At 28.4% G+C, this 11,931-nt stretch overlaps 1 protein-coding gene across 1 annotated transcript; it reads left to right on the top strand.

The window, feature by feature from the left end:
- The first annotated feature begins 4,384 nt into the window (after window positions 1–4,384).
- LOC114281739 (protein NRT1/ PTR FAMILY 1.1) lies at window positions 4,385–11,231 on the top strand. The gene is made up of 4 exons (XM_028224296.2): window positions 4,385–4,654; window positions 4,761–4,978; window positions 8,908–9,458; window positions 10,169–11,231. The coding sequence occupies exons 1-4, from the start codon at window positions 4,408–4,410 to the stop codon at window positions 11,040–11,042; spliced, it is 1,890 nt and encodes a 629-aa protein (XP_028080097.2). The 5' UTR covers window positions 4,385–4,407; the 3' UTR covers window positions 11,043–11,231.
- Window positions 11,232–11,931: the final 700 nt, after the last annotated feature.

Raw genomic sequence — 11,931 nt, 5'->3', positions numbered from 1 at the left:
AATTATATTTTATTTTTTAAAATAGATAGTAACTATAAATTTAAACTTAAACAGTTTATTTTACAAAATCGAATACAATTTGTATATCTATTCATTAATATCTAATAAACTAATTTTATACACAAATAATTTTTCATGCAAAATTTACAAAATAAAAAATAAAAAAAAAAAAAGGTTTGAATCATAGTTGTGATAGAACTCACAAAATAAATTATGGAAGAGTATGGATGCAAGTGTATAGAGATAAACTATTGGAAAATTTACCCATAAGTCTTAGTTTTTGAAACGTTGAACCATTTAGTCCTAAAAGTTTTCTTATGCTCCATTTAGTCCCATTTTTACATCAACATGATGTGAATGATGTAAATGATCTGATGTTTCATTCTATAATTTCAAAATTTATTGAAATCTGATGAATATTAGATGTTTTTCATCCTATATTTTCAAACATTATTGAAATTTGATGAACATTAGATGTTTGAAATCCAATGTTTGTAACATGACTCTGATGTTATTAACATTGTATCTGATGTTATTAACATTGTAATGGGACCTTTCAGTCTATAAGAAAACTTTTAGGACTAAACAGTGCATAAGTTATTAATTTGGGATTTATTGGTGCATCCCCCTAAACTATTCCCATAATCTAAATGTATTTAAAAAAAATTAAAATATTTATAAAAAAAAATTAAAATATTGTTAAAAAAAAGAAATAAAAAAAAGAAAATTTACTTATAAATCTCATCTCGAGGAATGGTGATCCATTTAGTCCTAAGAATTTTTTATAAACCAATTAGTCCTATTGTTTTGAAAAAATAGATTTAATATATTATTTTAAAATTAAATTTACAGTTATACCCTTATTTCTATTATATTCTTTTTCTTTTTTTCTTTTGTGTTAGAAAGGTAAGATACAAAATATATGAGAATTAAATTTGGGATAAATTTTTATATAAAAATCTTTTTTATTTAGAAAATATTTCAAAAAGAATACAAAAATGACTTAAAATATGGGATTCTTCAAACATTCCAAAATGATATAAGATTTTTCAAACATTTTAAAATGAGTACAAGAACTACTTAATAAATTTTGGCCAAATGTATAATTTCAAATTGTAATACTCCAATGTAACACTCAAATGTAACACTTTAATGTAACACTAAAAAAAAATCTTAGTATAATATCCTAATGTAACACATAAAAAAAAACTTCTTACTGTACTTTTTTCAAACGTAACACTTCAATATAACACTCCAAAAATCTCCTTTGTATAACATTCTAATGTAACACAGAAAAAAATTCCTTATTATAACATTTTAATGTAATACACAAAAAAATCTTATTGTGCTTTTCCTAAACGTAACATTTCAATGTAATACTAAAAAAAAAAAAAAAAAAAATAGGTGAGATTCTGTAAACCATTCTAAAAAAAGTACAAATATTCCTTAGTAAATTTTGAACAAATGAATAATTTCAAATTGTGAGTATTATATTTGAAAAAAAAAGGTGCACTAAGGAAGTTTTTTTAGTATTTTTATGAGTATGTTACATTGAAGTGTTACGTTTAATATTACACTGGTTGGAGTGTTACATTTGGGAAAAATACACTAAGAATTTTTTTTTGTGTTATATTGGTGCGTTACGTTTAGAAAAAGTATACCAAAAAGTTTTTTAGTGTGTTACTTTGAAGTGTTATGTTATTCGAGTATTATATTAGAGTGTTAGGTTTTTGTTCGTAATGTGAGATTTGTTTTAGAATGAGAAAAAATCCAAAACTTCTACCGTGCAAATTGCCAAAATGTGTAATTTTACATTTTAAGCCTATTTTTATCCCTAAAAAATTAAATCCAAACATGTAAGTGATTACATTTTAATATAATTACTAGTTTAATGGAACTTTTGAGTTCATAAAAAAAAATAAAAAAAAACTAAATAATTTATAAGATCATCTTTTAAAATTTATTAATACTTCACTCATAAAAATAAAAATAAAAATTAAAAAAAAAATAAAAAATACTTTTCATAAGAACTCATTAATCTTCCACGGGGAAAGGAGAGAGTGTTGTGGATACGGCACGGGTCGTACTTGTTCCGTTACGCCCTTTTCCCTACGTCACACCGAATCTTTTTACAGTCTATCAGTACATCAACAGAAACAGTTACAGAATTTTTTAAAAAATAATTTCAAAATATCATTTAATATTATTTATGTGATATTTTATTTTAATCATAAAACATATATAATAAGTGAGTAATCTCTTATTTCCTAACTATCTAACAAAAATAATTAATATCATAAATAATATTTTATTTTAATCATAAAACATATATAATAAGTGAGTGATCTCTTATTTCCTAACTATCTAACAAAAATAATTAATCTCATCTTTGTCTTGATTAGGTAAATATTTTTGCTAATTGCTATGTCATGCAATAAAAAAAATTAAAATTTAAAATAAGACAAACGTCAGTAATAATAGTTGGCACAGCAGGATTTTTTTTTATTATAAAATTTGTTAATTTCTATAATATCACTCAAATAATTGCTCTCCCAGAAAGCGTTTTTAAAAATTATTTTTAATTTTTTTTCTCATGTTTTAATATTTTTTAAATATATTTAGAAAGTAAAATATTTATAAAAAATATATTTTTTTATTAAATACAAATATACCAAGATGTATTATTTTTTATATATTCACACACATATTATCACTTAAGTGCATCTAAATTAAATAGATTTAAAATGTAAAAAAAAAAGGTTAAGATATAAAAAGATTTCACTTAATAAAAAAAAACAAAAAAAATTAAAAATAACGTTTTAGTCTCAAAATCAACATGCAAGGATTCTGTTGAGGATAGTGTTACAATATGAGTAATATTAAGGATCATAAAAAAAAAATATCATAAAATGTTTCATGAAAATTTTTTATCCTTTGATTAGTGTGTAATATTTTTTTATATGTGTAATCCAACGATAAAAAATATTTCATGATCATTTTTATGATACCTAACCTTACTCTAAAATTGTGTTTGTTTTCAATATCCTTATTAGAGTGAGAAATCAATCAGTCCCCACTCACAATGATATCTTTATTATATGGGTTATAGCCTTTAGAATTGTCAATAAAAAAAACAATACATAATATTAAAATATTAGATAAATTATAAATATATTTTTAAAGTTTACTTAAAATACAAATTATCTTTATAATTTTAAAAATAATATCTTGCCCTTAAAATTTTTAATTTCATAACAAATGATCTCTTTTATTAATAAATTATCAAGTCAATTAATAATTTTTATTGATGTCAGAAATATAATTCAATTAATAATTCAAGTAATTTTATTGTTAGAACAGTTAAGAATTTTATTTTTAAAATTAATTTTGCTAAATAAAAATTCTAACAAGTGGTATTTATAATTTTTCAAATCATACGAAACAATTCATATTTGAACAAATCTCAAGAGATATATTTAGTATTTTAGTACATTTTTTACATACTTTTATATATTTTAGGGTAAATTATACTTTGCTTCCTTTATGTTTAGCCCTTTTTCCTACTTTGACCCTTCAAGTTTATTTTTTCTCACTTCATCTTCTCATGTTTTAAGTTTTTTTCACTTTACTCCGAAGTCTATTTTTTGTTAAAAATTAGATAGAATAATGACATATTGTTAGTTACGTGATATAAAAATATTTTATTATATATGACTTAAACCTCTAATGTAAAATTAAACTCTAATATAATATTATATTTCTTTATATTATGTGACAGTTATTGTAGTATTTTTTATCTTATTTTAAATAAAAATTAATTTTAAGAATAAAATAAAAAAACTTAAAATATAAAAAATTAAAGTGAAAAAAATGGTCAATTAAAATGTGACCAAGATGTAATTACTCTATATTTTAATATATTTTCCCACTCATGTTTTTCTAGTGGCAAGGTCAAGTAAGAGTTTGTTTGGAATGTGAGTTGATTTTTTAATTTTTTGATTTTTTAGTCTGGGGTTAAAAATCTCATTTTAAATAGATTTTTTAATTATTTTAATTTTTGTAGAAGGAAAAATTAAATAATTAAAAATTAAATGTGATATCTTATCCTATTTAACTAAAATAATATATTTTCTTTTATATAGTTATTTTAGCTGAAGGGCATGCCAAACGTATGTGAGGATGTGTACCTTCTACTATTATAATTGTTGAGTGTTTGAGAAATAATAATCAATATATATATTTATAATTAATAAAAAGTAGTGTTACGTAATATCCTACCCACGTATAAATATTGTGGTGTTTTAAAAAATTAATAAACAATTAATTTTTAACTTTTTAATCAAAAAAAATTAACTTTTTAAATAATGACTTGGATAAAAAAACTAACTTTAGTGAGAACAGGTAGGTATGAGACTGAAACATGTATTAAAGAGAAATGAAAGTGCTAAAAGAGAGAGAGAGAGAGAGAGAGAAAAGTACGTGCGACAGTCAAAGTGGGAAGAAGAAGAAAAGAACAAGACGAAGATGAAAATGAAAATGAAAATGAAAATTGGATCATCATCTTCAGATAAAGAAGAAAACAAGAAGTTTCCACTACTCAGTCACTCTCCTAAGCCCAAATTAGGTGGAATCAGAACCATTCCCTTCATCATTGGTATAAAAAAAAACCCCAATCTTATTATTCACATTCACACACATACACACTTTATTTTTAATCATATATACATATATATGAATTTGAGTGTTTTGTTTTTTGACAGTGAATGAATCATTTGAGAGATTGGCAAGCATTGGATTGAGCCCTAACATGGTGTTCTACTTGATGAATGACTATAACATGGAATTGGCAACTACATCAATCATACTCTCTTTGTGGTCTGCTCTTTCAAATGGATTAGCCCTTGTTGGAGCTATGCTTGCTGATTCTTGGTTGGGTCGCTTTCGGGTCATTGCTATTGGATCTGTCTCTAGTCTTCTTGTAAGTCAATACCTTCCTTTATTTTCTGTTTGGATCTCACGATTTTGATAGAATTTGTGAAGTGAAAAGAAAGTTATGAAAAACATTAACTTATATTTGAATTGAAAATCCATTTTAATTCCATGTGATATGCTTTCATAAAGCATTTTGGACTGGTTTGGTGCAGTTTCAGTTCTGATTGATAGCTCGAAATTCGGAGGTTCGAATTTGGCTCGACACCAAAACGACATCGTTTTGGTGTCTTTTTTTTTTAATCTTTTTTCCCTTCTCTCTGGTCTGAAACTGAGACGAAGAAGAAGAAGAAGAAGAAGAAGAAAGAAGAGGAGGGGAGGGGGAGAGAGAGAGAGATCAACCCAAATCAAAAACAGTTTTTTCTTCATCAAACCCGAGTTCATCTTCATATCCAAACCCAAGTAAAAAAAAAGAATGTTTGTTTATATGGCAGATTCAGATCAGAATATGGCAGATTCAGATCAGATCCAAGTAAAAAAAAAATATGGCAAAAAAAAATATGAGTACATCTTCATATCCAAACCCAATTAAAAAAAAATATGTTTGTTTATAAGGCAGATTCAGATCAGAATATGGCAGATTCAGATCAGATCCAAGTAAAAAAAAAATATATGGCAAAAAAAATATGGCAGATTCAGATCAGATCCAAGTAAAAAATAAATAAATATACAAAAAACATCATCTTCTTCAGATCAGATTTTTGGTAATAGGAATGTTTGGATCATCTTCTTGAAATTCTTTAGAAGATGATCCCGTGCATACCAAATTCTTGAAATTCTTGAAATTCTTCTTCAGATCAGATTTTTTATCCCGTGAAGAAGAAATTCTTCAGATTCTTATCCCGTGAAGAAATTCCTTTTTTATCCCGTGAAGAAGAAAATGATCCAAACAATTCTGAAAAATTCTTGAAATTCTTCTTCTTCTTCTTCAGATCAAGAAAAATTTTGGATCATCTTCAGATCAGATCATCTTCTTGAAATTCTTCTTCTCCTCCTCTCTTCCTCTTCTTTCTCTCTTCCTCTTTTCTCCTTCTCCCTCTCTTTCCTGTCCGTATTCTGATTCAAAAAGCAAGAAAAAGAAAAAAAGGGAAAAAAATCAAAATCAAAACCCAAAACGACGTCGTTTTGGGTTTCGACCCGAATTCAAGCTACGGATCATTTTTCGGAAGGGTGAGCATAGTCCGATTGGACTGAATTGGGGTAAAATCAGGACCAATCTGTTATCTACGGTTTCTAAAAAATTGGAACCAATCCAATCCATTTAAATCATGGAATCAATCCGAACCAATCCATTTAAATACGGATTGGATTAGTTTAGAATCACGAATTCACATAATTAAATAACAAATATATATATATATATATAATACTTTAATTTCATAAAAATATAAATATAGCGCTATATTAGTTTCACAATAACAACATATTTTTTTATAATAGCAACATACTGTTCTAAAATTTAAATAACCATAACAAAACTAGTTTCACCATAAGTATTTAAACCATTACAAATTAAAACTAAAAATTAACAAACAAAAATAATAAAAGAAGATATTATACGGTTTTAGGTTTGAATTTAGATTTTATATAGAATAAGAGAGATACTATGGGGAGGATGTATAATAAAAATATAGACTATTTATATACGGTCCGGATCGGTTCCAATCCAGAATCGTAGGGTTCAATCCGGAACCAATCCGTGGACTACAAATTTTTAATTCTTCAATCCGAAACCGAACCACGAATTCAAAAAATCAATCAAAACCTATCGAATTAGATTAGATTGAATCAGATTACGAATTTCACGGATTCCTTACTCAGTCCTAATTGTTCGTGCAGTTTTAACCGCACATGACTTCTTTTAAATATATATATATATATATATTATGTGCAGCTTTTCTTCATTTGGCATATCAACAAGGCTTCGTTTGGCAAGATTGTTAAAAATTATACAGAAAAGTTGCCTGTTGGCTGGTCCATTTTACTATTTTTCTCACAAAGCTTTTTTAAAAAAATTAAAAATTTATCTCTAACGAAACTGTTTTAACCAGACTAATTTTTTTTTAAACTTATTTATTTTTTACTTACTTTGTCTTTTATGATTTTTTTTTATTTATTTATTAACATTTTAGGTAGATAGGTCTCAACTAGACAATTTTACAAAATAAAATTAAAATTTTTTGTAAATTTTGAAAATAATTCACTAAATACAAAAGTAAATTAAATTATATATATAAACTTATTAAAAACTGATTTATTTTTGCATTTTCTGAATTTTTTATAAAAAGAATTCAAATTTCTTTAGGATTATCTAGTCAAGACATATATAAAAAGTAAATATTTGAGTCAATTTTTTAAAAAAAAAATCACAAAAGACAAAACATAAATAAAATTTAAAAAAAAAGCCAAACATAAGATCTTATCTTATATTTGATTCACATCTTTTTTCATTTTCTTTTTTTTCTTCACAAATACTTACCGAAATCAAAGATGCAAACAAAACCTTAAAGTTATGAGTTGCACCCAATTTTGTCATTTATTTATATAATTTTGCCCTAAATTTGTCAAATCCTCTGTATGATTTGACTTTTTCAGCATAGTTTTGAGGGAATATAGTTTTAGCAACACTTTTGAAAATGAAATAGGTCCTATATTTGCGTGTCTTTGTGTGCACATTTAGTTAGATAATTAAATTCACTTTGAAGCTTGTGAAATTTTTATTTTATCGGCTCAACTAGCTTTGAGAATTAACAAGTTTACTTCAAAGGAATGAAAACATTCTAAATTCTAGGCCTCGTTTAAAATGCTTTAAATTAGAGTTTGTATATTTTTTTATATAGAATTGAATTAGGTATGCTTGAAAAATACTTCACAGAAGTAGTAAATTAACACCAGATCTAGCCATGGCGATCTAAAAATAGATATGAAAAAGCTTTTAGATGTACTTAACAAGTTAAACATTAACTTAAGGGTAAGTTACAAATCCACCCTTTGAGATTTATTTAAATTACAAATTATCCCATGTGATTTTAAAAATTACATTATATCCCCTAAGGTTTTTAATTTTATAACAAATAGATCATTTTATTAATAAATCATCAAGTTAATTAACAGTTTTTAATAATATTAAATTTTTATTTCAATTAATAATTCAAATAATTTTATTATTGTATAGGAAAACAGTTAGAAATTTTACTTTTTCAATTAATTCTGTTAAATAAAAAATTCTGACAATAAGATATTTGTAATTTTCCAAACCACAGGGTAATTCATATTTTAAACAAACCTCAGGGGTGTATTTGTAATTTACCTATAACTCAATTAAAGATAAATTGATAATTAGTCTAGAGAAGCGATATGTTGGTTGAGTAAAAGATTAAATTCGTGGGGAGGACACACTTTCAATTTAGAGAGAGAGAGAGAGTTGGAGCGACTTTAACATATCCATCTAGGGAGACTGGGAGTGACAATGAAACTGATAGTTTTTGTTTATTACTCAGGAAAAAAAGACAATAATGTTTGTTGATTAATGTAATAGAGATGTTTCTTTTCTTTTCTTTTGTTGAACTTCTTTTTACAAGAAAGTACCATGTGCTTACCTTAAATCTGTTTTGTTTTGTTTTTTGAGGCAATCATTTATCACCCACTCTCTTGTGCCAATTATGTGTAAATGTCTAACTATTCCTTGCATTATTATCAAGAGGTGAGACCAACCATTTCAACACCAAAACTACTTACTAAAAAATTTTAAAAAATTAAAAAAATTGGTTTCTCATGTTCCACACACCCAATTCCCGCCCCACCTTGCCCTAATTTAAGAGGGGGGGGGGGGGGGGGAGGGGAAACCAAAATAATTGAAGCCTTGTCATTGTAATTTTCAGTCCCTAATTATGGTCCTATCATGTTCTGTTTTCATAGGGTATGACTATGTTTTGGTTAACCGCCATGACTCCACAGCTGAAACCGGTACCTTGCAATCAGTTAAACAATAGTTGCAACTCTCCTTCAATAGGCCCATATGTCATATTATTTGCTTCTTTTGGACTAATCTCCATTGGAGCGGGCTGTATTAGACCTTGTTCTATGGCATTTGGCGCAGACCAGTTGGACAATAAAGAAAACCCAAATAATGGAAGGGTTTTGGAAAGCTACATCAACTGGTACAATGCTTCAACTGCATTATCGGCTGTTATTGCTTTAACTGTTCTTGTATACATTCAAGAAAATTTCGGTTGGCGAGTAGGTTTTGCAGTCCCTGCTCTTCTCATGGCTTTCTCTGCTCTAATTTTCTTACTCGGTTCTGTTTTCTATATCAAAGTTAGAGCTAGCAAGAGCATGTTTTCTGGATTTGCTCAAGTTCTAGTAGTGGCATTTAAAAACAAAAACATTGATCTCCCTCCGAGTCCTTGTGATGATTGTTACTATCAAGGTGATGAATCGAAGCTTCTTGCACCAACCAACAACTTAAGGTATTGTATGATTGTCATCTCGCGTCATTGGTATCTTGTGGTAAAGATTTCTTAATTATAATTTCAATTACCATATTATGAGACGCTTGGTCCTGTGAAATGTTTAATTACTTTAAATTAAACATGTGAAAATAGTCATAATATCTGCTTGTTTTTTATATATATGTATATAGTTTCCATGCATAAATGGTTTCCTCTCTCTTTCTCTTCTTTTTTTTCATTAATTTTTGGGTAATTAATAATTCATTGAAAGAAAGCAAGCTACATATACAGAAACAAAAAACAGCATATCCAAGCGTGTAAGCGGCTCGGTTTGGTTTGGTCGGGGTTGAGGGAAAATTTAACACTGAACCAAAGCTTTCTAATTTGTTCGTTGAGGAACCAAAACCAACCACATGTGATGTCTCGATTCTGTCCCTTTTTTGGTTTAGTGTAAAGAATAGATTCACTAGAGACTTTAAGGGGTTTTGTAAAAACCTGTAAAATTTCACATCGGGAATAAATGACGAGAAAGGGTGGAGACTGCTCTCTAAATGCCGCATACCCCTTTCCCTTCAACAATTGCCTACTGCCAATTCATTTGATTAGTTTCCACTTGCCTCCAAGAGCTTAATTTAACTCTCACATCCCCTCCAATTATCTTTTCAATAACATTGAGTACAGTTTTTATTACATAGCTTGTTGACTCTCCTCTCCTCTCCATGTTGTAGGTGTTTGAACAAAGCTTGTATAATTACAAATCCCCAGAGAGATTTAAACCCAGATGGGTCGGCATCAGATCCATGGAGTCTTTGCACTGTGGAACAAGTAGAATCGCTCAAGGCTTTACTTAATGCCATCCCCATGTGGTCCTCTGGCGTTATGGTCACCGTGAGTATGACCCAAACTTCATTCGCGACGCTTCAAGCAAACACCATGGATAGACACCTTATCTCAAACTTTGAGATTCCAGCAGGGTCCTTTAGCGTATTCATGGTTGCGACACTAATAATATGGATTGGACTCTATGAATGGGCAATGGTGCCCTTATTAGCAAGATATACGGGAAATTTACGTGGTCTTAGCCCTAAGGTTCGAATGGGGATTTCATTGGTAGTCACGAGCATCGCAGTGGCAATCGGAGCAATTACCGAAAGTGTAAGACGGAAAATGGCCATCGAAGAAGGGTTGGCGGATGATCCCAATGCCATTGTGGACATGTCTGCAATGTGGTTAATTCCACAGTTTGCCTTGCTTGGAGCGGGCGATGCTTTTAATTCAAGCGGGCAAGTAGAGTTCTATATGACTCGGTTTTCTAAAAGCATGTCTAGTATCGCAGTAGCTCTTTACACATTTGGGATGGCGATGGCTGCCTTGGTGGGCAGTGTTCTGGTTAGTACCGTGGATAATGTCACTAGTAGTGGAGGTAAAATAAGCTGGTTGTCGAAAAACATTAACAAGGGTCACGTAGATTACTATTATTGGCTAATTACGATTTTGGGGCTGGTTAACTTTGTTTATTTTCTTATCTGTTGTCGGATTTTTTATAACGAACCTTTGAAGGAAGAAAATGAAAGGACGGCCTTTTCTGAGGACAATCGATGATGAAGAAGAAGAAGAATCACACGAAAAGTATGTATGGTATGTTCTAAGGATGCTAAAATGCAGTGTTCATTTTAATTTTGATGACATGAAGGTAAAGATTATTTTTCTATTATTTTGTTTTTGTTTTACATTTGATTTTTGATATGCTCTTAAGCATTAATAATTGAGCAATGTCATTTTGCTTTTCCATATTTACTTTCTTCTATATCCAAGCAAAGTACAAAAAACAAATTTGTTGCATCAAAAAAGTCTAGCGGAGTGCTTTTGCTGTTGATGTTCTTTTCAATCTCTATGCATTTCACTACTCCATTGGAAACTCTTTTTGTTTGTACCATACTCTAACTTGGTAATTTTGACCGCCCGTCTAGGGTGGTGCCTTGATATTTGACAGTGGACTTAAAAGGTCACTTCACCTTTAAACGCTTTACGCTTAATCATTCTGAATAATGCTTGCATCGTTTGTATTACAGTAGTTGCTATCAGTGAATTAGCTAATACTTATTCCTCCGTCATTGCTTTTTTTTGCCAACAATATGCATGCATATATACTATACAATTAAGAAAATGTAAATATCAAATCAGTGGGACAATGTAAAAATTATTACACTAGAAATATAATTTTTTGTGGTGTAACTCTGACAAACGATGAGGACTTGCAGCATATACTTGGAGAATTTGTACCATACACACTACACACATTAAAGTTGCATTACCATAAAAATATAAATAATGTTTGACTGTCTCACTGATTTAATATTTTTCTTTAAAAAAATATGAGTATTCATGAAAAGGTCTTTTAACTGTAAAATTTTAATATCCGTGCTATATTACCTTGAAATAATAAATATTGTCTTTGTAGGAAAATTATTTTCCCAGCTTCCACTTTTGC

The sequence above is a fragment of the Camellia sinensis genome, chromosome 7, assembly GCF_055761805.1.
Source record: "Camellia sinensis isolate YWXY chromosome 7, ASM5576180v1, whole genome shotgun sequence".
NCBI classification, from domain to species: domain Eukaryota; kingdom Viridiplantae; phylum Streptophyta; class Magnoliopsida; order Ericales; family Theaceae; genus Camellia; species Camellia sinensis.
This window is presented reverse-complemented; position numbering and strand designations above follow the sequence as displayed.

Excerpts from the sequence above, each read along its gene's own strand:
- LOC114281739 (XM_028224296.2), top strand. The coding sequence starts at position 4,408 with ATGAGACTGAAACATGTATTAAAGAGAAATGAAAGTGCTAAAAGAGAG. Across the intron at positions 4,655-4,760 it reads AACCATTCCCTTCATCATTG|TGAATGAATCATTTGAGAGA; the intron begins GTATAAAAAAAA and ends GTTTTTTGACAG. Across the intron at positions 4,979-8,907 it reads GATCTGTCTCTAGTCTTCTT|GGTATGACTATGTTTTGGTT; the intron begins GTAAGTCAATAC and ends CTGTTTTCATAG.